Source organism: Aspergillus stella-maris, assembly GCF_047715825.1.
Source record: "Aspergillus stella-maris strain CBS 113639 unplaced genomic scaffold BDV14scaffold_3, whole genome shotgun sequence".
NCBI lineage: Eukaryota > Fungi > Ascomycota > Eurotiomycetes > Eurotiales > Aspergillaceae > Aspergillus > Aspergillus stella-maris.
In genome coordinates, this window is record NW_027396797.1 from 51,125 (window position 1) to 75,174 (window position 24,050).

At 50.9% G+C, this 24,050-nt stretch overlaps 9 protein-coding genes across 9 annotated transcripts; 5 read left to right on the plus strand and 4 right to left on the minus strand.

The window, feature by feature from the left end:
- Nucleotides 1–81: 81 nt before the first annotated feature.
- BDV14DRAFT_65009 (putative GABA permease) lies at nucleotides 82–2,419 on the minus strand. Its single transcript, XM_073777223.1, has 5 exons — nucleotides 1,968–2,419; nucleotides 1,841–1,911; nucleotides 1,668–1,781; nucleotides 1,540–1,622; nucleotides 82–1,482 (listed from the first exon to the last, which is right to left on the minus strand). Exons 1-5 carry the CDS (start codon nucleotides 2,124–2,126, stop codon nucleotides 260–262), a joined length of 1,650 nt encoding a protein of 549 aa, XP_073632771.1. The 5' UTR covers nucleotides 2,127–2,419; the 3' UTR covers nucleotides 82–259.
- Nucleotides 2,420–3,393: 974 nt separating this feature from the next.
- Nucleotides 3,394–4,873, plus strand: BDV14DRAFT_195339 (uncharacterized protein; the record flags this gene model as incomplete). Its single annotated transcript, XM_073772161.1, has 5 exons — nucleotides 3,394–3,597; nucleotides 3,647–3,751; nucleotides 3,808–4,029; nucleotides 4,088–4,230; nucleotides 4,288–4,873. The coding sequence occupies 5 exons, from the start codon at nucleotides 3,394–3,396 to the stop codon at nucleotides 4,871–4,873; spliced, it is 1,260 nt and encodes a 419-aa protein (XP_073632772.1).
- Nucleotides 4,874–6,030: 1,157 nt separating this feature from the next.
- BDV14DRAFT_209001 (S-adenosyl-L-methionine-dependent methyltransferase) lies at nucleotides 6,031–7,538 on the minus strand (the record flags this gene model as incomplete). The annotated part of the gene is made up of 5 exons (XM_073775545.1): nucleotides 7,347–7,538; nucleotides 7,155–7,281; nucleotides 6,964–7,087; nucleotides 6,436–6,896; nucleotides 6,031–6,380 (listed from the first exon to the last, which is right to left on the minus strand). The coding sequence occupies exons 1-5, from the start codon at nucleotides 7,512–7,514 to the stop codon at nucleotides 6,031–6,033; spliced, it is 1,230 nt and encodes a 409-aa protein (XP_073632773.1). The 5' UTR covers nucleotides 7,515–7,538.
- A 1,442-nt stretch (nucleotides 7,539–8,980) lies between these two features.
- On the plus strand, nucleotides 8,981–10,516 carry BDV14DRAFT_195341 (uncharacterized protein; the record flags this gene model as incomplete). Its single annotated transcript, XM_073772162.1, has 5 exons — nucleotides 8,981–9,118; nucleotides 9,178–9,220; nucleotides 9,289–9,460; nucleotides 9,544–9,735; nucleotides 9,826–10,516. 5 exons carry the CDS (start codon nucleotides 8,981–8,983, stop codon nucleotides 10,514–10,516), a joined length of 1,236 nt encoding a protein of 411 aa, XP_073632774.1.
- A 184-nt stretch (nucleotides 10,517–10,700) lies between these two features.
- Nucleotides 10,701–12,876, minus strand: BDV14DRAFT_209005 (FAD-binding oxidoreductase). The gene is made up of 5 exons (XM_073775546.1): nucleotides 12,284–12,876; nucleotides 12,018–12,234; nucleotides 11,582–11,958; nucleotides 11,136–11,512; nucleotides 10,701–11,078 (listed from the first exon to the last, which is right to left on the minus strand). The coding sequence occupies exons 1-5, from the start codon at nucleotides 12,455–12,457 to the stop codon at nucleotides 10,817–10,819; spliced, it is 1,407 nt and encodes a 468-aa protein (XP_073632775.1). The 5' UTR covers nucleotides 12,458–12,876; the 3' UTR covers nucleotides 10,701–10,816.
- An 842-nt stretch (nucleotides 12,877–13,718) lies between these two features.
- BDV14DRAFT_186889 (kinase-like domain-containing protein) lies at nucleotides 13,719–16,930 on the plus strand (the record flags this gene model as incomplete). Its single annotated transcript, XM_073770884.1, has 3 exons — nucleotides 13,719–14,039; nucleotides 14,100–14,309; nucleotides 14,360–16,930. The coding sequence occupies 3 exons, from the start codon at nucleotides 13,719–13,721 to the stop codon at nucleotides 16,928–16,930; spliced, it is 3,102 nt and encodes a 1,033-aa protein (XP_073632776.1).
- A 434-nt stretch (nucleotides 16,931–17,364) lies between these two features.
- Nucleotides 17,365–20,481, plus strand: BDV14DRAFT_65059 (uncharacterized protein). Its single transcript, XM_073777224.1, has 2 exons — nucleotides 17,365–17,508; nucleotides 17,565–20,481. Exons 1-2 carry the CDS (start codon nucleotides 17,416–17,418, stop codon nucleotides 20,244–20,246), a joined length of 2,775 nt encoding a protein of 924 aa, XP_073632777.1. The 5' UTR covers nucleotides 17,365–17,415; the 3' UTR covers nucleotides 20,247–20,481.
- Nucleotides 20,152–21,276, minus strand: BDV14DRAFT_163709 (alpha/beta hydrolase). The gene is made up of 2 exons (XM_073767084.1): nucleotides 21,122–21,276; nucleotides 20,152–21,041 (listed from the first exon to the last, which is right to left on the minus strand). The coding sequence occupies exon 2, from the start codon at nucleotides 20,789–20,791 to the stop codon at nucleotides 20,255–20,257; it is 537 nt and encodes a 178-aa protein (XP_073632778.1). The 5' UTR covers nucleotides 20,792–21,041; nucleotides 21,122–21,276; the 3' UTR covers nucleotides 20,152–20,254.
- Nucleotides 21,277–21,795: 519 nt separating this feature from the next.
- Nucleotides 21,796–24,044, plus strand: BDV14DRAFT_195345 (siderophore iron transporter mirA; the record flags this gene model as incomplete). Its single annotated transcript, XM_073772163.1, has 7 exons — nucleotides 21,796–21,980; nucleotides 22,058–22,223; nucleotides 22,276–22,371; nucleotides 22,433–22,458; nucleotides 22,524–23,204; nucleotides 23,286–23,615; nucleotides 23,702–24,044. 7 exons carry the CDS (start codon nucleotides 21,796–21,798, stop codon nucleotides 24,042–24,044), a joined length of 1,827 nt encoding a protein of 608 aa, XP_073632779.1.
- Nucleotides 24,045–24,050: the final 6 nt, after the last annotated feature.

The following is a 24,050-nucleotide window of genomic DNA, read 5'->3' on the forward strand; positions in this document are numbered from 1 at the left end:
ATGGGAGGTCTTTGTATCCTTACTTTTGTCCGTTTTTGTTACGCTTTAGTGCCTCTTGCTGCGCTGGAGGAATGCTCAGTTATCTCATCTCTTATATGTTTGTTTGGTGGACGGAATATAGATTCTCAAAAACTTTGAGAAATAAACCGAGATTTTATACTTCTACCCACGAAACCTCAAGATCACGACCTAGTAGGTACAGATAAATAAAGCCAAAGAGAAAGAACCAGCTATGTAAAGGTATACCCTATCTACCACCCTACTCATCCCGCCGATTAACAATAACAACAGGCCCCGTATACTCCCTCCTCCCCCTCCAAACAAACATCAGCACACTGACAACACCCACGCCCCCAAAAATAACAACAGACCAATTAAAGTTATCAGCCGTAACATGGCTATCACCAGGCCACAGACTCCAGAAGAGAGCGAAACAGCAATACACCAGACCAATGACGTTCACGGGAAGTCCCCAGCGCCCCATATCCCATCTCCGGGGCGGGAGAGAGCCCGGGTGTTTCAGCTTTCGGTATATCACGCACGAGATGGAGATGATGTACGTGTACATCAGTGCCGCGACGTTGAGGGATATAATTGCGTGGAAGGCAGTTGAGGAGCCGATGTTGATCAGCGAAAGAAGGCAGCTGATGACGCAGGAGAGGGCGATGGCGTTAACAGGAATTTTGCGTTTCGGGTCAACGCGCGCTATCCAGTTTGCGAAGGGGAGACCTTTGTCTCGGGCGAAGGCGAATGTTTGGCGGGATGTCGAGGCGTTGAAGAAGATGTTGCTGAAGATTACGGGAATGAGGATTATGCTTGTTAGGCCGTTTACGCCGGCTGTTGAGACGGCGTTGCGGAAGACGTAGAGGAAGGGGAAGCCTGTTGGGTCCTCGAGGGCGTCTTCGACGGAGGGGATGGCGAAGAGGTATGCGATTAGTAGGACTATGGCCATTATGCCGTTTGTGAAGTAGCCCCAGGCTATGGCGAGGGGGACATTTCGGCCTGCGTTGCTGACTTCTTCGGACATGTGAGCTGTTGCGTCGGAGCCTGCATATCTTATTAGGTCTCTGAAGTGAAGGGCAAATTGGAATGTTAAAGGCATACTCAAGGACCCATAAATAGCCGAAATCTGGCCGATCATAACACTAACACCCATACTCGACCACCCGCCTTGGTTTGACCATTCCGTGAAGACCGATTTCGCCGTCCGGTGAGGCGCCATTGCCCACAGGACGATGAGGATAACACACCACGAAAGAACGTGGAAAATCATGAGCAGGTTATTCAGCACCGGCATGGCATCGGCGGCATAAACATTGAAGATGTAGATCACGAGAATCATTGCAAAGACAAAGAGCGTTCCGTGCCAGTTTTCCGGGACGTAGTCGGGGTCTCGGATTGTTATTAGGCCTTGTATTATTGTTCCGGTGAGAAAGGACCCTGATGCTGAACCGGCTTGCCATGCTAAAACGGACATCCAGCCTGTAGTAAGCGAATAGTTAGCGCAAGTGCCACAGTAAAATGGGTGAGGATACTGACCTGTGATGTAGCTGAGGAATTTTTGGTATCGCGGTGACGAGAACTCGGAGACCCAATGGTACTGTCCTCCCGATGTTGGTGCCCTGGTCGAATTAGCATTGAAAAGCAACAAGTCGGCGTAAACGTACATTGATGCCATCTCAGACAGCGACGCGATGATGAAGCCGAAACCGATAAAGGTCCATATCATCGACCAACACATTCCCGCAAGCCCACCATTTTCTAACCCTTCGGTGTTCGATCTGCATTGGAAGTCAACGATCGTCAGCCCCGTTTATATAGTCACTGGATAAGTACTAACATTAAGATAAACTCCCATGTGGCCTGCAATACCGACGCAAAGCTCAACGCGGCCACAGGCCGTAGGTTTCGCTACTGAACTGTGAGGGTTGGAATCGGCGCGATTTCCCACGATGAGCAAAACACACCTTGAGCTCTTGCACCTTTCCCATCCGATGCATATCGCTGTCATCGAGGACCGTCCCCGTCAGCTGTTGCCGACTTTGCGACCCATCCGGACTGGCCGAATGAACTTCAACGTCCATTGTGTCCATCGGGGACGTCTTTGTGTTGACCTGCATGTTCATGTTCCTGCTTCACACCAAGTCTGCCGGATCGGATGTTTATCAATCAAGCGATCATGGACGAGTTCGGATTCGGAGCGGATGGCGCTGCAAAAACGTGGCAGGGAGGGGTGCGAGTGAGGGGAAGGGCAGGATAAGACCAGAAAGAAGGGAGACTAAGAAAGCAAATGGAAGGGAGGAATGAGTGTCGCGCGGTCAGATTTGGATGCAAGGGGTCGAGTCAAGGGCGAGTGGTTGTCTTGTGTTGTGTTATGGTGGGAGCCTGGACGAGGTGATAGTGAGTTAATGCTCCGCAGTGGCCCTGTTTATTTCTTTGTTGCAGAGTTTGATTAATTAGAGGCTTTTTTAGCGAGTAAATCATTGACTTAGTGCAGTTTGGCGAGCCGAGTGGTTCTTTGTATTGGACGCCTGCAGGGCTTGATCACCGCCAAGCTGGCCTTGTTGCACCGATACGTCTGAGATGCATTAGTCTCGCTAAGAAGATGGTCAAATGGAGAATCCGGAGAGCAATGCCGAGGGATCTTAAATGAAGGCGCGATGATGGGTATACCTTCCGATCGAGTCCTCCGAGGCAGGCGCAATTAGGGTTACCTGACCCAAGCCGCGGCAATGGAACCATCCCCAACTTCTGTCTGTTTTACAATCTTTTCTTTCCTCAAGTCACTTCCAGAAGGGATCAAACGTGGCGTCAGCTTGAATACCGAGGGCCACCCTTGCAGCTGTACAACCTTAAGCCACTCCTTCGCCATGTCACTGGCCGCTCGCCCTCGTGCTCTCAGCATTGGAATCCGCGTGCAACCCACGGCCCTTTTCCCGACCGTCATCATTTCAGCTTGTGCGCAGTCTTCTCCCTTGTTTCTCGAACTGTACACGCCAGATGAGACATGATTTGGTCGCCAGCAAGACCGTTATCTTGCGCACCTCCTCGCAGAATAACCCAGATCCGGCTTGATTTGCAACCCGCTTGACCCGGTTCTCCCATTTCTATCGAGGTCTGTACGTACATAACCTTGCCAGCCAATGCGCTACTTATCTACCGGCATGAACGCGCACGTCAAACTAGCACTAGCCAAACAAAGCAGCCTCGCACAAATGTCCTAGCCCAGTCCGTCTGTCCGTTTCTGGCGGTCCAGTGTGATTCAGGCGTTCGGTACCTATTTCCTCCATATAATCTGCACGGTTCCCAGTTTGCCGCCTAGACACGAGCGAGGTACGGACAGCTTCGAAGGATCCTGCTTGGCTTCGCTTACCCGCTTATGCCTAGTCGTTCATGGCGACATCAAGCTCCTCTTCGCTCCCCGCGGGTGTGAGGGCCCCGCTTACTGCGGATAACGAGGACGACCATAGTGGGCTCATTGTGGTTCTGACATCGTTCTACCTCGTGCTGACCTTGGCGTCAGTATCGGCAAGGGTGTTTTCGTTGTATAGGAAGCGGGTTGTCCAGGTTGATGATTATTTTTTTGCGGGGCTTGTGGTGGGTTTCCTGTTCCTGCTTCTTGGATGAGGGTCCTGACCAGGGATAGGTCATAGCATTCAGTCAAGCATCGGTAGTGCTAGCACAAGTGCATCATGGATGGGGGACTCGTGCTGGGCCCCGTTCTTCCGCAGGGTTGAATAGCATGGTGAAGGTTAGTGACCGCGTCTCTACCGACTGTACCGATGGTGCGCGGTCTAATTAGTACAGGCTGGATACGCAGCGGACATTCTCTCCGTCGTCGCGCTTGGTCTATCGAAAATCTCGACAAGCCTCTTTTACGGTTCGCTTTTCTCACAGCTCAAGCGATGGGTTATTCAGACAATTCTCGCGTCCGCTATGATCTGGACCACATTGTCGATATTCCTCGTTTCAATTCGGTGTAGCAGTGATCCGTGGTACGATATCACTTCAGCGCGATGCGATGGCTTAGTACGGACCTTTCTTTCACTCAATATCTCGAAATTTGAATTGTCCTAACTAGTTCTAGCTCGCCCGCTGGCAAATCGTCACAGCCCTCGACATCGTAACCGAAGTCTTCCTAATCGTCTACACAGCCTGGGCAGTCCACAACGTCCGCATTCCCTTCCGGAAAAAAGTGATGGTGTTTCTAGCGCTGGGATGTCGGATAGTGTAAGTCCTACCTTCATCCCCTCCACATCTCACTCCAACTAATCCTGTATATCACAGTCTAATCCCCCTCTCCTCCCTCCGCATCCACTACCTCCACACCCAACTCGACTCCCATACGCCAACCCTCCTTGGCGCCTACGCCACAACAACAACAGAGATATACCTCTCCCTCAGCATTGTCTGCCAAGTGACCAGCTCCCTCAAGTTCATAATCGCAGTCTATGAGGATAAAGATGGGATCTCATATACGGATGGCTCGGCAAGATCAGGGAAGAACTCGAAGAATAGTGGGAGTAGGAGTAGCGGGGGGAAGAGCCGGAGTGGGAGTCGGAGTCTGAGTTTCGGGGCGGCGCATGCGCTGCCTACTTTTGGGTTTGGGTCTGGGCATGGGAAGAGTGGGAGTGAGGATCGGTCGAGGCTTGTTGCGGTGGGGGATGGGGGGGAGGCTGGGACTGGAACTGGAACTGCCATTGGCGCTGGCATTGGACCGGGGAGTGGAACTGGGGATGCGAGCACAAAGGCCGATGATAGTGGGAGTAATCCTGGTGGACTGAAGATCCTGCGGTCTGTACAGTGGAGTGTAGAAGATGAGGCGATTGAACTTGATGATCGGGGGAGGACTGGGGAGCGAGAGGTCTATTAGTTACCAGCACCGTAACGAGTAATCTCACAGGCTATGTTAATATTTATATTTTGTAGTATCAATTCAAGGTCTTCGTATATAGCATGATAAATAACAATATTCTACCAAACATTTCCAATTCCATCAACCTCATTATAATACTAAATGAAACGGGCTGGTAAGTCCTCCCCTGCAGCACAGATATATATTTCGGCATTCTCCACAGTCTCGCCCAGCCCCGACACTACCACAACACTAACGCCAAGACATTCTCTGCCCAATCATTCAGGACAAAGAGTGATCTGGATGCAAGTACGTTCCATTACCCGTGTAGACTGTAGACTAAGGTGCTTATCCCCCGATTATCGGTCAGCCAGAAAACACAGGCACCGACCGGCACTGCAATTCTAGTCTCCGGGAGAGGAGGCTTTATTAGTGCCTGAGGCGCAAATATGGATTGCCAAGAAGCACGTGACACAGAAGTATTGACTAAGCGGACTCCACGTGAAAGTCGTCTAGTGTCGGAGCATACTGCCCTCCGGTACCGCCTGCCCCTACGGGTCGACCTCGCTTAGTCATCATATCCCTATTTAGCAGAGCCTACGGGCACCCCTGAATGGTCAAGCATCTTGGTTTCCACATCTAGCTTCTTTTGGAGAATTATTAGCCTGAGGCAGGATGTAGATTGGTGCCTGATTCCACCGTATTCCTGGCTGTAGTGACATGACGTGGCTAAGTGGTGTACAGAGTAAGCAGAAGGTTTAGATGTCCTCAGGTGGTTTGTGATACTAGAAGATAATATGGCGTGACGTGGAAAAACTTTGTCAAGAAGGTTCATGGATCTCAGCCCTGCAGCACTGGCGTCTTGGTTCGAGGATGCCAATACCATAGCTGTAATGGGAATTGGCTGTAAGAAGCAGAAACTGAACATAGCTGGAGTCATACAATGCTTCCTCAGATACAGTGAGGATGTACTGCACGCTGTACAAGTTGCAAGCTCATAGTCCGAGCAGCGAGGTGGGCTGCCTGATTTACGATGGTTTGCTGGATGTAGCGGGTCCGAACCACCAAATTGCGGGGCTAACATGGTCTATTGTAGGTGGTATATGCTCTATCATCCCGTCCCGTCCTGCCAGAATGTCATGAGGTAGTTTATAACGCCTACCTTTACTCCTAACCTAGTGACCATGACCATGACCGGCCCCATTCCCATTAGAGACAGGCACCACCCCCTCAACAACACCCAGTCCCTCCCCCTCCCTCCTCCAAAACATCACCTCCAACCCCACACTCTCAAGGAGGCTCTTCCACTGCGTTCTCGTCCGCTCAAGCCCCGAGCAAAACATCATAACAGCCATATCGGTCGTGCCGTGCAGGAACTCCGCGTTATGGTCGGGCAGGATATACTCCTCGATCACGAGCTTCGAGTAGCCTGGTTCCATAGCGCCGACGACATAATTTAGTAATTGGCGTGCCGCGGGGTCGGACCAGTCGTGGAGGACGAATTTGAAGTAGTAGACGCGGGCTCCTGGACTTGCGTTAGTCACATTGTATCAGATGGATCGTGGTGTCTGGGAGCTGACCTTTGACCGGATTCGGCCCCTTGAAGAAATCATACTTCACCTCCTCAATCCCATTCGCATCCAACTCATCCTTTGCCTCATCAATAACACTCGGTAAATCCTCGAGGACCAATTTCCCCTTCGCATAAGGAAACTTCTGCTTAAAAAGCATAAGATCGTGACCCCGTCCACCACCAATATCAACAATCAACGGACGATTCGGATCCTCATCTGCGCCATTAAGAATCCTTTCTTGGATGGGGAACCAGTCCCCCCAATGTACACGGTTCGCGCGCTGGCCCTGCATGAAATTGTTGAAGCGCGTTAGGGCGGAGGGGTTCTGGCAGAGCCAGGTGAAGCCGTCGATTGTGACATTGTGTGTGTATTGGAGTGGGGAGGTGAGGGGGTCTTGCGGGTTTGCGTAGGAAGTTGATGCGAGGAATGATGGTGTTTTTAGGAGGATGGGGAAGAATTCGCAGAATCTGGGTCCTTTTGTTAGAGAGCTTATCGGGAGATAGGTGAAGGGACGGGGGTATGATTGGGTCTTACAGAGACTCGACTGTTCCTATTACTGGTTTGTTGACCATCTCCTTCGAGATTTCTGTGGGGAGGTATGCCGCTGGTTCGGGTTCCTGAACTATATCGAAGGAGACGAGGAGGCGCATGATTCGCTCTGGAGCATAGTTAATCAAGGCGTTCGCCAGACGCCAACTTATGCATGTGAAGGATCATAGACGTACCAACGAGGAGAGGATCAGCAGGCTTAATTGCAGCCAGTTCTCCTGCAGGAACGGGAGTTGTTGCTTTTGCGAGAACCGGGAATACCCCCATGTCGTGGGCTACCTTGAGGGCCATGAAGACCATGGGCTGGTAGCCATTGTCGTTAGAATAATATTTACTGAGGAGCAGTAGTGGTTTTTATCGTAGCGTACCTGGTAGGACAGCTTCAATATCGCATCCTTAGGACACTCCAGGGCTCGTTGAAGCTTTGTGACTTGGGCCAGCGCCTCGGCGCGGGAGGATTCCGACCGCGTTTTTTCGAAGCCCTGCAGCGATATCTGGGCGCTTTCCCAGAGAGTTTGGACTTGGTCTACGGCCATAGTGGCAATGGTGCCGAAGAAGACAGTATCGAGAAAATGATACTGACGAGGGAAAAAAGGGGATTCACTCAGACATCCCACCTAACTACCTGATTTAATACCTCCCAGCAGCAAGCAGACAGAACGCACCACCTCGGAACAACTGTACTCTGTACCTAGCAACTGCAGCACACATACCAGATCGGCACACCTACTGCACTCGACAACTGGGTCCTCTCCACCTCCGTATATCGGGTATAGCCTTCCTTCCCGTGGTCGGACCCATTCTTAGCAGACGCCGATCCAACGATGATGAACCATCCACGCACTAATCGAGTCTAAACCACCACGGATTCCTTCCGGAGACCCAATTACTCCACTGCAATGGGGTCGATGTCATCGCTGTCCCTGAGTGGCTCAGATCCCTGTCAGGCCTGACTGGGTCGAGTGTCAATCGCAATCTGAGGAGGCTGCATAAAAGCTAGGCACTCAAAAGTTCCAAGTCCAGCTAAGCATTGGGTGGCGCAGAATTCGTGCTCGGCGATGTTCCGGCGATTTTCCCCGGGATTATGCAGTGCTAATTCGATGGTGCGAGATATTATTGAACATTGAGTAATAGTGGTAGAGGCTAGAAGCCTGATCGTTGATCTTTGGTTTATTTGTACATTGTACACCGCAAGCACCACTACTCGGTATGTGCCCTTGCAAGTAATTTCAAGCTTGCTATCCACAAGTGGCACAGTGGAGGCACGATGTCAGTGTCAGTGTCAATGCCAAACGTCAAAGTCAAAGATTGCACTGCCCTGCAATCTACCCACCAGCGGACAACACCCGACGACCCCGAATAGACGGAGGCTCCAGCAATCGGAAGTCCGAAATACGTACTTCATCCGCGATCGTCGCTCCCCAGACAAACCTGCCGCAGCTCGTTAGGGTCTGTCTCGGATTTCATCTCCTATGCTCCCGTGAAACCGTCAACGACCAATCCAGGCCCTCTCCAACTCAGCTCGCAGGATTCACGACCCACAATCTGCTGCTGATCTAGAATCCTTCGAGGTCGTGAATGTCATTATGCGACAAATTATCTTCTCCTTTCTGGCGGCGTTTGGCCCGTTGGAGTCTCTTTAGAGTTTTTGCCGTGCTGGTCGTATGCCTGTCTTGTTAGGGTTATGCTGCTTTTGGGTTCAGCTTCTTTGCCGTCTGGGGGAACTTTAATTGTCATCCATTTGAAGGATGTTGGTCAATGGTAGTGAGGCGTTAGGCGTTGCTCGCTTACTGTTCCTGATTTATGTAATGTAGTTTGCAGAGCCAGCCCAGCTCCCCGGGTTATAGTTCTTCAGGTTTGCGCACCTCCTGAATCCTGCATTTTGAATCCTGATCTCATACAAAGGCCTTGTGTCTCGCCCTCCGACACTTCCCCGGTTTTCGACCCTCCCTATGCACGACTGCATTGACATACCGCCCCTTGCAATCTGCAATCTGCAACCATGGGCTACAGTCTCACGGCCGAGCTCTTCGCCGAGTGGGCGATTGGCATTGTTGTTGCTGGATTGAGAATTTATACGCGGACGTTGGTCGATAAGAGGGATATGTACTGGGATGACCTCTTCTTGATCATTGGTCTTGTACGTTACGACCATCTACCCTGCCTCAAGACGAGAATGACCACTGACACAGCTGCTAGATATTCTGGACAGTCATGATAGTGACGCTGTATCTTTGTACCGGTAGGACTTGATCCCATTTTCTTCACATTCCCCACTGCAAATACGATACTGACTCAAATAATGGGCAGCCGTCTACGACTCCAACATCGGCCTAAACGACGAAACCGCAATGCAAATCCCCGATCACGAAATCAGATCATATAGAATAGGTTCAATCTGCGCTTTTGTCGCTTGGCTCGCGTACATTCTTGCCGTGTGGGCATTCAAGGGCGTTCTTGTCTTCTTATACACGCGATTAACGTACGCCACTCCTTTCTCATTCTCCCTCACCAAATTGGATTCGCTCGCTTCAGACGTACTTACTGATAAATGAATACGCACAGAATGGGCCTCTGGCAGCACCGCCTCTCGTTGGCAGTCGGAGCCCTAACAATAGCGACATTCCTAGCATCCTTCATATTCGACCTTACAATGTGCCACCCGATCCACAAGAACTGGCAGGTGAAGCCTTACGCAGGCGATAACTGCACGATCAGACCGCTGAACTACATCGTCATTGAGACGCTTAGTATCATGTACGTCGCCTTTCATTCAATCCACTCCTTTCCCCATCCGCCTTTTCTCCCAAATCGCAGTCTCTAATGAAGATATGATATGATATACAGAACAGACCTAGCTGTAATCCTCGTCCCAATCCCGCTCGTCCTCGCAGCACGCATACCCGTCTCGCAGAAAGTCATCCTCGTCGCGCTCTTTGCGTCCGGAATCTTCGTTATGATTTGTGCTATATTAAGAGCTTATTATTCAGTGACGGATATCAAGACGTTCTCTACGGCGCTGGGGTGGGCAAGTCGGGAGTGTTTCGTCTCTGTGTTTATTGTTTGTGCGCCTGGTATTAAGCCTCTATTTGCAAGGTTTAGGTGGTTTAGATCTGCTGTTTCTTCTAACGAATACTATTCGAACGGGCGGACGGGGACGAATACAGGCACGGGGACTGGGACGGGATTAGGAGGCAAGAGTAGGGGGAAGATATTCGGGGGCAAGAACGGACATAACTTTAACACGCTTATTTCTGCGAGCGAGAGGGAGCCGTATGAGATGGATAAAATGGATACGTTTGGTGGTATGGGGTGGCGGAGGAGGAAGAGTGGTGGGAGTTCGGATGAGAGTCAGGAGTGTATTATTTCTTCTACGCCGGAGGGGGTTGATAGGGGTGCCTCGAAAGGAGACGGCGGGCACGGGCTCGGTGATATGGGGATTATGGTTACGACTGATGTGGATGTGCAACATGGTGGTGATGGTGAGGAGCGTGATGTGGAGGGGGGGAGGGGGACGAGTGCGAAGTCGCAGTACTGAATTGTCTCTCTTTATATTTTTCTTCTTTTCTATTCTCGCAGTCATTGATGATGGGTTATGTTATGTCTGGGGTATTTGTGGGGTTTTTTTTTGTTTGATATTATACCTAGGTAATGTAATGCTCGCTAGATGTGTTTAATGGTCTCATGTTTGAAGAACCGCACGCTTTGATGTTCTCGGATGCCTCCAGGTAAGTTCACTCTGAGAGCAATGAAGAAGGCGACAATATACGCATGACTCTGTTATTTTGTCCCAACGCAGCCTAGTAGCGCCTAGAAAACAAGCGACGCTCAACAACATCTAGGGATACTCAACCGGCAAAACATGATGAAACCGAAAGACATTATTGGGATCATACTTCTTCTTGAGCTTGGCTAATCTGGGTAACTTTCTCTCGCCATAAATCTGCTCGAGCGTTTCGTCGCCATTCGCGTAGTTTGAGTACACCGTTAACCCGCCGTAGCCTGACGTTGCTGCGAGAGTATCGCGGACCTTGAGAGAGTTCGCTTTGATGGCTTCCGCGGTAGCAGTGTCGCCCACTGGCCAGGTGTTTTGGACCATGCTGTATTGTAAAGGGCTATTAGTAGTGGTTGATGAGGATTGGAACAGGTTGGCCTACACATAAACCTCCGTATCCCTCCACGGATACGCAGTCTCGTCATCAGAAACCTTCAAAATAGCTTCATTTCCCCATCCCTCAAACAAAACAACACACTGTCTTGCTGCTGGCGTATTAGCATAAAACTCCTTCATGATGCCAAACACCTCAATCCAAGTCTCGGCATTTCGTTCGCGCAGATTCAATCCGTAGACATCAACTGTCTTTCCCGGGATGCAGATCATCGCGTCTGATGAGAAACCGGCAACGTGGTTGAGTTTGTTCCAGGGGAGCTCTTGGATATCTTTGTACAAGGGGCCGAGGTCTAGGATTGGGGACAGTAAGGGGATGGCGGATTCGGAGGGGCCGTGGTAGACGGCGCTTGCGCGGATGACGGGCTAGTATGAATTAGCATATGTGCGGGATGGAGCGGGCAGAATACTTTGCAATGGAAATGAGGGACGTACCTCGCCTGCGCTGAGGTCAAACCCGATGTATGCCGCGATAGCCCAGTCGCCTGAGAGTTTGAACTTTGCAAGCTCGTGGAAGAACGCTGCGTGGACGGTACCGGGGAAGATCAGGTCGATGCTGGTGTATATCGGCGTCAAAGGAAAGAGTTTATATGTGGCGGACGTGACTATGCCGAAATTCTGACCCGCGCCTCGCAGCGCCCAGAAGAGATCTGGGTTTGACGTCGATGAGGTTTCGAGGACTTCGCCTGACGCTGTAACGACTCGAGCGGAGAGAAGGGCATCGAGCATGAGCCCATTTGCGCCTTGGAGACGACCAACACCGGCTCCGAGTGTTGCGCCAATGACGCTGACGGCTGCGCATACCCCCGTTGCTGTTGAATGTTCTGATTAGACCTATCGTCGAAGAGATTCCTTGAACGAGTGTACTCACGAAGCTGGTATCCTGCATTATAGACCGGGTCGTAAACGTCGCCGATTCTTATACCGGGGCCGACAGTTAGAGTTCCCGCTTTAACGTCAACTTCGAGTGTCCTCATCTGGCTGAGGTCGAGGGCCAGTCCGTCTTGAAGTTGGCTGATGGTGGTGCCGTATCCATGGCGCCCTCCTGTCGCTAGGAAGGGGATGTTATGGGATGTTGCGAGTTTGAACTAAGCTTTGATTAGGCTGTTCAGGTGACTTTGGCAAAGTAAGTCATACCGCTCTGACGACGTCTTTCGTCGTTCCTATGGTAAGAGCCGCTGAGTATGTTGGTGCGCGGTAAATGTTCCACCTTGTAGTGGCATTCGTGAAGTCATCTGTGTCTGGCAGAGAAAGTACAGTATCGGACGACCATTGTTGTTGGTTCAGTATCGCGTCGATATCCTGAGCCATAGCGCGAACACAGTTGAGGATTATCCAGAGATATATAGGCAAAAAGTGTGCTGAAAGATCCGTAAAGAAAAGAAAGATCCTGGAGGCGATCTTGAACTATATATATCATTTGCCCACTGTTCAATCTTGCAAATGCAGCATTATGCGTCCTTCCCTCTCCGGGGATTTATCATGCTAAGTGTAAGCTGAATCCCATGAATATGTTCGGTGATTAACAGATCCTCTTCCCCAAACGGCAAACCACCAAGACGTGGGGATGATGGATTGGACTAACCCGATGGGCCTTATTCATTTGACCCACAGTGTGGCTTGCGTGTTCCGATGCTGATACGGCGAGTCCAATAAGAGACCACGTCAAAGCGCTGATGAGGAGGCACACCGCGCGGGATTATGCCATTATAGGACAGGTTAGTATCTTCGGTTAGCCCTCAGAGCCTTATCCCGGGCTAGCCATGAGGGTCACAGCCATGTGGCGATGCTCCGCGACTAATAGCGCGAGTACACTGTGATAGTATAAACAAACGTGACCCCGAAAGACCGGTCAGTATCTGCTTACCACATTCGCTATTTGCAAAGGGGAAAATAAGTTGAGTAAACTTGCGATATGATCGCAAGTCATCCATATATATCATGGAAAGCAACGGACTCGCGACGCGAAAGGCTGTCTATGCGCACCGAACCGCATGGTCATATGCGACCGGAGTTTTTTATGTCGAGAGTGTTTTATTTCAAAGATGATCAGGAAAGGCGAGTCTTGTCTGCATATTCGGTTCGAGTCCTTTCCTCAGTCCCGCTAGCCAATGGGCGCTTAACAGCGGTGTTTGGGGTCTAGTCCTCCGGCAGTAGGGCAAGGAGTTAGATATATGTAAGGCATTGATATCAGAGAGAAGAAATTGACCGAGGAAGATGTCAAAGCTCGGTTATGAGCTACTCGACGAAGGACAGCCGCATATTCGAATGCAAAGAGGGGGAAACACTGTCCAACCACACGATGTCAGCAGAGCCTTACGGGCAGTGCAACCAATAAACAGAAACAGCGACCGGGCACTGGCACCTTTCTAACTAAAAGCAGTGCGATCGGAGGGTTCGGTGCTGCCAATCCCTGCGGAGGGCGAGGCACAGCCACTAAGGGGAAGTCACGACTCTCCACTGCGCCCGTTGTTCTTGACACCAGTCACAGTCGCGGCTAAATCAAAACAGCGTCATGATGCTGCTTCCCCTTGAGCTCGGCTTTCGTTGTCATCGATGAGTTCCTGACATCATGGACATCGCCAGAAGGCTCCCTGACCTGGTTAACGATACCAAGCTCTTGGTTGAGCTGCATGACTCTCATGCGGTGCACTTCCTTGTCGGCAGCGATGGTCCTGGGGGCCAGCGCATGAGACGGACGTGGAGACAGGAGAAATGGGCGAGGAAAAAGCTCCTCGGTGGTGGCGCTACTGGGGAGGTATGGCTGGAAGAGTGTCATTCCGGCACCAAGAAAGGTCAACTCCAGGCAGTAAAGGTCATTTCAAAGACTGTCGACTTTGATGTTTATGAGGAGTTGGAGACGATCGCAAAATTCTCACAGAATAGCAGCAAGGTCAGTCGAATTCGGAAAGCCGTCAAGATCACTTTGTAGAGGGATATTAACAGTCTGCAGTACGAAGGACTATTTGTCAAGTCGCATGGGTGGTTCGAGAGCGAGCAATCGGTCTTTATTGTCATGGAATACATCGAACACGGCAGTCTTGCAACTCATTTAACGCACCCATTGCCCGAAGACGAAGCAGGCACTATTACGGTGCAAATTCTAGAAGGCCTTGTCTGCCTTCATGCTAATGAGTTTGTTCACCGTGACCTGAAGCCGCATGTGTAGCCCCTCAGTCGGAAGACCAACAGCAAAGCTAACCTTGTGCATAGAATATATTGGTCGCATCAAAAAGTCCCGACTGGTGGGTTAAAATTGGCGATTTTGGGTTTAGCAAACGAGTTGGCGGGGACAGCAGCCTGCGATCGTTCGTTGGAACTCCAAAATACCTTGCGCCTGAAGTGTTAGGTTTAAAACCACACCTTGACGACTTTGATAGTAACGACACTGCCATTAAGTACCGCTGCACAAACGCCATGGACATGTGGTCGCTGGGCGTAATGGTGTACTACATGCTATGCCATGACTTCCCATACCGAGACAGGCACTTCTTACAGTACCTTAGGGACGGATCTCTCCCTGAGCTGGACCTCCCAGAGCAGCCCATTAATCAGGATTCTTTTGCATTTATAAAGAGGCTACTCACTATCGACCCTATGCAGCGGCTCACTGCTGCCTCGGCTCTCGAGCACAGGTGGCTCAACAAATTCAATGGCCGAGAGCTACTTCAGAGGTCGGTCCATACGCTGTCCATACCAAGGAGCCACCTTGAAGCACCCACTCTGACCACGAACGCATCCGCCAGCTGGGGAGCGGGCAGCTGGGGGTCAAACAGTACGTCGACCACGCCAGCACCTGCGGCCAGACCACAGAATCAGTTCAATGCCGAGGACAAAAAGCTGCAAGACCTAAGGGACCTTCATGAGAATGGATTACAGTTGATTGCACAGAAAGAGTATGTCCAAGCCGGCGCGCTATTGGAACAAGCTGCAGACGGACGCAAGCAAGCTTTGCATCCATACCATAAAGACACATTGTCATCAATGCAGCAACTTGGGATTGCGTATTTCTACCAAGAGCGCTACAAGGACGCTCAAAAAACGTTACAGTTTGCAATGGATGGCCAGAACAAGTCACTAGGGTCAACCCATGCAGATACTCTGTCCTCTAATTATTGGATAAGCCAATGTCTGTTTGCGCAGCGGGATTTTGGCGCCGCGGAGAAAGTTATTGATCGATTGGTGGAGATACAAAAGTCGGTCCTTGGGGTGCAAAATGACGAGACGATAAAGTCTCTCCACCTCAGCGGTAAAACACAGGTTGAGCTGGGGAACCATGATGACGCTATTATGCTTCTCGTAGAGGCGGCCGATGCTGCCATTGGGACTGATTCTGAGAGTGCGTCTGAAGTCAATGAGTCACTTGTGCAGTACCTGTGCGAACGCGGGCGATATGAAGAGGCCAAGATGTTGCTGGAGCAGCTGGTGAACCCTTTACCAATGGAGCCAAGAGGGTCTCAACTAATGTCTCATCTCCTCAATGCCGGAAAGCTGCTTTACGACACGGGAAAGTATGCTAGTGCAGAGTCTTGTTTTGAAAAGGTATCAACCTTTCGAGAAGAGTTATATGGCCTCTTTCACGAACAAACGCTGGATGCTACGCTGCGCCTAGCATATTCCCTTGCAAAAACGGGCAAGGCTGGTAAAGTAAAGGAACTGTTGGCAGAGAATGGCAGCGCGTCGCTTCCACTTGACCGCAAGATCCCAGTAATCAACCACATCTTTGAGGTCGGGAAAATACTATGGGGGAAAAGGGCCTACGCGGAGGCATATGGGACATTTGATCAGGTCGTACGAGAGCGGAAGCAATTCCAGTTCCAGGGTGACAGACATACGCTCGTCGCGGCATCCTGGATGGGGAGGTCGCTCCTTGGCCCAGGACAATACAACGACGCGACATCGGTTCTCAAATCAGTCTTGAAGGAACAGCCTGATATTTCCTGGGTTAGTATCGATGGGATCCACAGCCGTTCGCGTGAGGCTGCAAACATGGTTGATTCAGCTTGGAAAGAACACAGCGACGACGTTTGGGCCCGATATCTTGACGCAGCATACACAAGCTTATGGCTCGGCGAGTCTCTTCACTACCAAGGAAAAAGAGAAGAATCACACACCTACATCCGACGGGCGTACTATATGACCAAGCAATGCTTAGGCGACAGCCATGAGGACACAATTCGGAGTATGCGCTGCTACGGATCTTCACAAGGTACACTGGACGAGTTCTGGGCCGCGCAACATACCCTGGCCCTGAGCCTGAAACTGGCAACCAGGATACTTGGTACATCACACGAAGAATATATAAGAGGACAAGTCAACTACGGTAAAGCAAGTTATGCAAACCGCGACGAGACCTCTGCCTTTGAGGAGTTCCGTTCCGCTGCTGAAAAACAAACTAGAACACTTGGTCAGGACCATAAGGATACCCTTGACACCATGTGCTGCATCGCAACGGTCCTAAATGCATGGAGAAGGTATGACCAAAGCGAGAAAACGTGGAGACACATTACAGAAGCTAGACAGCGCGCACTTGGTATGCGGCACAGGGACACACAGGCTGTCATGAGGTCCCTGGGTCTATCCCTTTCGCACCAGGGCAAATGGGATGAAGCTTCAGGGCTTTTTACTCAGGTTCTCGAGGCCAGGGAGGCTACACTTGCCTCGGACCATCCTCTGCTTTTGAAGTCTCGACGCGACGTTGAGAAGTGTAAGAAGGTGTTGGCTGGAAAATGGGTGTTTCCTTTGCGGCACAAGCGGAGGAAACTTGAGTATCGACATCTCTGAGCATTCAGCCTTTGAGGAGAGGTGAATATAGTTGTAATCTATGAAGCACCAATAATAGCGGGTGGCATTTATATACTTCTAATGTGTTACCAAGCAGAGGTTCACTGTGGTTCCCCTTCTCTCAGGGACCCAATGAACCACCACACAATCTTCAAGACCAGGCGTCAAGGCACGGTATCGACAATTCAAAACCCATCCACTCATCGTCGTGACCAAAATAGCAGAATGAGCTATGACAAAACAAGCAAACCGAAGCGAAGGGATCCAATCAATAGTCACTGCCAAGCAAGCCGGCGTCTAAAGCGTCAGCACTAATGCAGTCCGGGCGAATGGAGATCGATGTCTGAGTCGTGTCAGATGGAGGCTGAACGCACCATTTCGCATAAGAGTTTCGATTCCCTGTCAGAAATCGTGTTGGGACCTTCCAACTGTCCGTCTGGGGGCTTGGAGCTTGTTAATAATAAGCTTATAGCTCGTCCCAGGCAATGGACCGCCCATATCGGCCTAATAAGTACGTGCTTAGGGCTCCGCCGCCGATTCCGCCTAGGCCGGAGAGTGTGTCTGGGCGTAATTATGCTGTATGTGTGGTTGCTTCAGGTGCTTTCGATGGTATTTTGAATAACGTTATATGAAGGCTATTGAACGCGCGCCGCCTTTACCACCAAGGCCACCCACCGTGTCTGAGAATCTACCTACCTTGCGCCAGGTTCAGACGGATCCACCACCGTATGATTACAGTTACCAGCCAGCAAGCTACCAGCAGCAGAATGTACCCGTTGAGTTAGAGGCCACTGTCCCACCCGGACCAGTTGCGAAGCCGACGCACCGAAGTCCATCTCCATCAACGGCGCAGTCACAGTCTTGGACCTCGCTTCAAACGCAGTCTTTTCCTCCGCCTCCCAGCTATCCTCCTCATACTACCAGCAATACCACCACTAGCTCTGTTGCTGCTGAGCTACCGCACCAGAGTTGGAACCCTACTGAATCTTCACCATATCAGCAGACATCGCCTGCTTCATTGCCACATCATCAGACAAAGCAGGCTACTCCACCACCACCACTACCATCCTCTACTCAACCGAGAAAAAGCTTCTGGGCCAAGGTGCAGAGTTCCTATGAGTGTTCGCCCTACGTTCCAGAGCAGGCAGGGCATTTGGTTTCTTCACCACTACTCTCCCAAGGCCCAGAGGCTGTTGATAATGCATCTAGCTCCAACAACCGTACCGCTCATGATCGCACTACTTCATCGTCATATACCCTGCCGCTGGGGGCCATTGACAATGCGGCCTCATATCACGCTGATGCCAACAATCAACGGCAAAATGCGGTGTCATCGAAGCCATTGCGAGCACCTGTGGACAATGCAGCTTCGTATCATGTTCAGGAACCTCGGTATGGGGCACAGCCACCGTCACATAGCCTGCCTCAAGACAACATCGACAGCGCAGCCTCCTACTTCTCCCACCTAACTATCTCCCAAAACAACACCACACCCGTGCGAAACAGCTACAATCCACCTTCCTCCCCCCAAACCAGCCCCCCAACATCCCGCCCCCGGATCGAATTCAATCCCCCGCAAAAGTACACTCTCCGCGAATGCCCAACAACAGTATACCACCTCGTCACACCGGGAACATGGTACTTCCACCCATCAGTCCCCGAATTCAAGATCTGCGCGTACTGTTACGAGAAAAATATCTCGTCCACCCAGTTATCTTCCTCATTTCAAACATGGACTTCACTGGCTGGCGGGAAACCAGTTTGTTTCTTTAGTGTCCCTCGCATCAAGGACCTTCTATGGCCGAGGGCAATTCTAACCGGAGAATTAAGTGAAGTTCTCGACTTCTTCGGGTACAGACTTAGCCTCTCTGTCCGGGAATGTCCAGGCGAAGGGAAAGGCGTCAAGGCCTCCGAAGGCGTGAAATGGTTCCAGCTTAATCAACAACATCAGGGACGCTTCCCGCAGTTTTTAGCCTGTGAGGCTTGTTACGAGGATTATCTTCTTGCTAGTTCTCTTGGTAATGAATTTAGTCAGTCCACTCACCCGCAGGGGCGTGATGTACTATTCGCTTGTAATGTCGCGGTTCCGTTTATTGGGAAATTGGTTCTCAAGGCTGATATTGATACGTTTATAACGGAGGCGTCGAGACGTTTGGAGTTACCTGAGTGCGCGAAGGGTGGGTCGATGGTTGAGGAACGTTTGAGGAGGTGGTATCAGCCTCGCATTGGTGATGTGGGTACGAATACCGAGGGATTGAGTATCTGCGAACGATGCTATAACGACTTCATGTCTCACACTGTCTTCAAAAACGACTTTCAACTGATCAACACTAACTCATATTCGAACGCCCAACGCCGCTGCCTCCACGGCCTCTATCAATCCCGCAGCGTATGGAACGAAGCAGTCGAGTCGAACGACTTCAACATCTGGATAAACGCCATGACCAAGTTCATAAAGTACCCCCCTTGCACACTCCAAATCATCCCTGGAACAGGCATATACCAAATACCCGGAGTGGACAACTTCGACATATGCCAAAGCTGCTACGTCGGAATCATCGAACCATACAGGCTCGATCGCTTCTTCCAACCCGGCGGCATAGCAAGCAGTAACGCCCCCAAAGCCTGCGACTTGAACCCGGGCCACCCCAGCTTCGCGAAATACGCCATTAAGCTTGACGAATCAATGATAACAGCTACATTCAGCATCTTCACAACCTACGTCTCAAGAGTCAGTGACATCCCACCCTGCCCGAAACTCGACCTCGTCAAAGGACGAAAATGGTACGGTGAGATAGGATGCAGGATTTGTCCATCCTGCTACGAGGAAGTCTGTCGCGATACGTACCTAGCTCAATTTTTCCAACCAACACCGGAACTACTCCCACCAACCCGCGACGGCGAAGATGGTATCCACTGCGACTTGTACTCCCCCCGCATGCGAAGTAAATGGCAAGAGTCCTGCACCACCCAATCCCTCGACACATTCCTCCAATTCGCCTCACACAGGAAGAGTATATATGACCGCACAGTCCCTGAAATGCGCCATCTACTGCAACAGGCAAAATTCAACCTTGCCATGCAGAAAATGCATAACACCACCTCGACATTCTATAACGCTATGGATGGTGCAAGTGCCTGGCAGTATAATTCTAATATCCGGTATACGGGTGGTGGAGTGGGTGGGAGCTTTGCGACGCCTTGGGGTGTTACGGGGGCGCAGGAGGGGTCTGCTGCTTGGGGCTTGATGACGAGTACGAGTGGGATGGCGAGTAGGGTTGGGCAGTTGGAGGGGGTTTGGCATACTGTTGAATAGATATATTTTTAACTGTGCTTATTCCAAGTGGGTGCATCTGGTAGTAAGATTGGGAGTTGGGAGAGGAATGTCAATGCGCCGGTTAGGGCTGGGGCGATGACACTGCCGTGGTCTTCGTCTGCGTATTCTCGCATCTCAAGGACGGACAGCGTATGGCTTTCTTGAAGACGCTCATATAACTCGCCGCAATTCTTGGTCATCCGACGCTTTCCAGCTGCGATTTGTCTTCTTTCAAATTTCGCTACCGATTCACCTGGCTCCCGAACAGGGTATTGTTCTCTTGACCCGTAGGATAGTCGTAAGACCGGCCACATTAAGTTATCCGATCCCACATTTCCCATAAATTGTTCGGCTTCAGTGAGGATAAATCTCTCATTCCACCAAATTGACGGACTCGCAGCAAGGTAGACATTAAAAGCGGCCGGCCTGGTAAAGAGAGTATGCAGGACGAATAAACCACCATACGAGTGTCCGAAGAGCGCCCTCCGCACAAATTTGATTCCCGGAAAAATTCTGCTCTCCACAAACGGGCGTACAATTTGCATAATGAACGTCAGAAAATCATCCGCGCCACCATGTTCCTCAATCTTCGGTTTCCCGTCTGGCCCGTCGGGGGGGGTGTATCTCTCACAAGGAGGCGTAAGATCATAGCTCCGGCGCGGACTGAAGACTGAATCTGTTAAGTGATACCCAACCCCAATGGCAACAGTCGGGATCTCATTCGGTCGATGTGATGCGCGGCGTCGAAGGGCTTCGGTGGCGCTTAGGAAGAGGGCGTTCCCGTCGACGAGGTATCTGCATCAGAACAGATCCATTGTCAGATGATTAAAGAGAGAGAGAAGGAGATGCCTCGGATATAGATAAGATCCACTTACACGACATTCGCCTCTGCTACGGGGGTTTTGCCAGACCAGGTAAGAGGCCACGAGACGTCGAGATGATATGTAGCTGCCTCCTTATGCTTGCTTCCGCTGGATATAGTCCACGAGGCTATATTCCGGGCTGCGCCGGGTTGAGTGCGTGAAAAAGTCCACTGAGTCATTGCGCAATAGATTCCCAATCCATTCCTTCTTCCCTTCCAAAGCTCCTCAGTACTTCAAATACAACGGTTAGTACCGAGGCCCAATCCCATCTTTAACCCGGGAAATCTCCGAGCTCCACCGTGGCTTTCAACCGGGGTGCTTGGCACCCTTGGCGCACATGGACATTCGTTATCTGATCTTGATTTTGCTTGATTTTGCCCCATACGCTGTCGTGGTCCTCGTGGAGGTGATCGATTGCGGGCGAGATTAGATTAGGTTCGCTTGTGCGTGGTGGTTATTGGATGGGGAGGCCGGTTGTGGAGGGTCGTCGTGGGGGACGCGTGGGCTGATGATATTGAGAACACGAGGACTCTTTCTCTGAGCGGGATGGAAAGATGGGATGGTGCGCCGAGAACGGAGGACGTTAGGTTGAGCTTGAACTGGAGGTCTAGTCGGTGTGGCAGTATTTAATGCTTGGTGTTCGGTGGAAGGAATCCCAAGAGCATCTTTCTTTCTCGTGGATCACAATGGCCGTCGATGAGATTTCTACAGTACCCAAGGGCACAGCAGATGCTGAGCCCGCAGTTGAGAGAAGAGATTCTCTAGTTAAAAACGATGCTTCGGACTCGGAGAGCCTCCAGGCTGGTGTGCGGAGGGCTGAGATGCTGCGGAAGGGATGGACGAGGCAGGGCCTGATTATCACTTTCACTGGGTGAGTATTCTTCTCCAGCATATCTTCGACTCGAGAAAGCCTCAGCCCATAGGTAATAACACACATTCACGTTCTAGACTCTTCCTCGCAACCCTCGCAATCAATCTCGGCGACTACTCGACGCAGGTGTACGTTCCCTATGCAACGTCTTCTTTCAAGCAGCACTCGGCCATGTCTGCTGCTCGTGTCGTTGGGAATATTACTCGTATCGCAGCATATCCTATTATAGCGAAGTTGGGCGATGTAAGTACTCCAGATCAATAACCATGTGATTACTGACGGTATTGTCCTCGAGGTCTTCGGACGCGCGGAAATGTTCATACTCTCGATCATATTCCAGGCGATTGGGTATGCTATTTATGCTGCTTGTAAGAATGTTTCGCAGTACATTGTTCGTCATCCCAAGAATGGAATTTACGTTGTCAGCCTTGGCTGACTTGTCTTCCGTGCAGGCTGGAGGGATTTTCGAAGCTATCGGGTTTGTAACCACCAAATCTACCCAGATACTCTTCTATGACATCGCTGACATTCTCCTTTGTCCAGATCAACCGGCTTCGCCCTAACCCAACAAATTTTCGTCGCAGACGTAACAAACCTCATAAACCGCGCCGTCTGGTCTACGCTCCCCGACTCCCTAACCGTGATCCCCTCGCTCTACATCGGCACAGAAATCGCAGAAGCCATACTGAAGAAGAACGAGTGGCGCTGGGGGTTCGGCATGTGGGCCGTTATCGGCCCTGTCTGTTCGATCCTCCTTATAGGAGCAATGATTTTCTACCAGCGGCGTTCGCGTTCAAGTGTGGAAAGGATGTCTGCTTCTGAACTACTGGGTTGGGATAATAATGACAGTTGGTGGAAGAGGATCTATGATCTGATATACACCCAACTCGACGCCCCCGGCGCCCTCCTCCTCATAACAGGCCTATCCCTTTTCCTCGTCCCATTGTCACTAACAGGCTCAGGCAACAGCGATGCGTGGTCTAATCCAAGCTTTATAGCGATGCTCGTGCTAGGCGTCGTGATCTTCATCGCGTTTATAGGCTGGGACACATACTTCGCTACAAAGCCATTCATACCCTACCGCATGATTCGCAATCGCACTGTGGCGGCTGCTTGTTTGTTGGGTGCATTGGATTTCTTCCATTATAGTGTTTTCAGTGTGTTCTTTACCAGTTATTTGCAGGTTGCGGGGCATTATGGGGCTGCGAGTGCTACGAGGATTGAGTGCGTACCTACTATCAAACCCTACCCTACTTTAGTCTGCCACTTGTCAAGGGAATATGCTAATTAAGTGTGTGACGGCAGCAACTCTCTCCGCGTCTCTTTCCAAGTCTCCTCAATATTCGCCGCCTACGCCATGAAATACACCAAACGATCCCAAATCTGGGTATTCACCGGTGTACCCCTTTGCGTCCTAGGTATGGGCGTACTCCTGTACCTAGTCGATATGGGAAACGGACAAACGGGCAACGAAGCAGCGTTTATAACGGCGAAGAGCCTTATTGGGATTGGAAGGGGGTTTTATCAGACGGCGAGCCAGGTTAGTGTGCAGGCGACTGTGGGTAGGGGGGAAGTTGGTGTTGTTACGGGGGTTTTCTTTGCGGCTATGAGTTTGGGGGGGGCGGTTGGGACTAGGTTTGTCTTTTTCCTTTACCTACTTGGTTACTGTTTACGATCTGTGTGGATGAGAAATATACTGATGTTTGTCATGTCGTGTGCAGTGTCGCAGGCGCAATATGGCGGAGTACGCTCCCCAACAAACTAGGTGAGTATCTCCCCTCGGAACTCAAGGGCCAAGCGCAGAGTATATTTGGGAGCATTGTTGTTGCGCAGAAGTATGAGGTTGGGAGTGCGGCAAGGGATGCAATTGATATGTCCTACCGGCAGTCTCAGAGGTTATTGGGTATTGCTGCTTTGGCGGCGCTGGCACCGATGCTGGTTATCATGTTCTTTTTGAAGAATGTTCCTTTGACGGAGCAGGCTACGTTGGTGGAGGGGGGGAAGGATGAGGATAAGAAAGAGATACAGGCGTATGAGGCGAAGGGACATGAAGAGGAAAAGTGATATTCT

What these genes read in the sequence shown, in the direction of transcription:
- BDV14DRAFT_65009 (XM_073777223.1), bottom strand. Translation starts at nt 2,126, where the DNA reads ATGAACATGCAGGTCAACACAAAGACGTCCCCGATGGACACAATGGAC. An exon ending in GAAAGGTGCAAGAGCTCAAG is followed by an intron (nt 1,912 to 1,967) that starts GTGTGTTTTGCT and finishes ACAGTTCAGTAG; the next exon opens with CGAAACCTACGGCCTGTGGC. An exon ending in ATTCCTCAGCTACATCACAG is followed by an intron (nt 1,483 to 1,539) that starts GTCAGTATCCTC and finishes CGCTTACTACAG; the next exon opens with GCTGGATGTCCGTTTTAGCA.
- BDV14DRAFT_209005 (XM_073775546.1), bottom strand. Translation starts at nt 12,457, where the DNA reads ATGGCTCAGGATATCGACGCGATACTGAACCAACAACAATGGTCGTCC. An exon ending in CGAAAGACGTCGTCAGAGCG is followed by an intron (nt 12,235 to 12,283) that starts GTATGACTTACT and finishes ATCAAAGCTTAG; the next exon opens with TTCAAACTCGCAACATCCCA. An exon ending in AGGGATACGGAGGTTTATGT is followed by an intron (nt 11,079 to 11,135) that starts GTAGGCCAACCT and finishes TTTACAATACAG; the next exon opens with CATGGTCCAAAACACCTGGC.
- BDV14DRAFT_65059 (XM_073777224.1), top strand. Translation starts at nt 17,416, where the DNA reads ATGGACCGCCCATATCGGCCTAATAAGTACGTGCTTAGGGCTCCGCCG. An exon ending in TGTCTGGGCGTAATTATGCT is followed by an intron (nt 17,509 to 17,564) that starts GTATGTGTGGTT and finishes CGTTATATGAAG; the next exon opens with GCTATTGAACGCGCGCCGCC.
- BDV14DRAFT_163709 (XM_073767084.1), bottom strand. Translation starts at nt 20,791, where the DNA reads ATGCAAATTGTACGCCCGTTTGTGGAGAGCAGAATTTTTCCGGGAATC.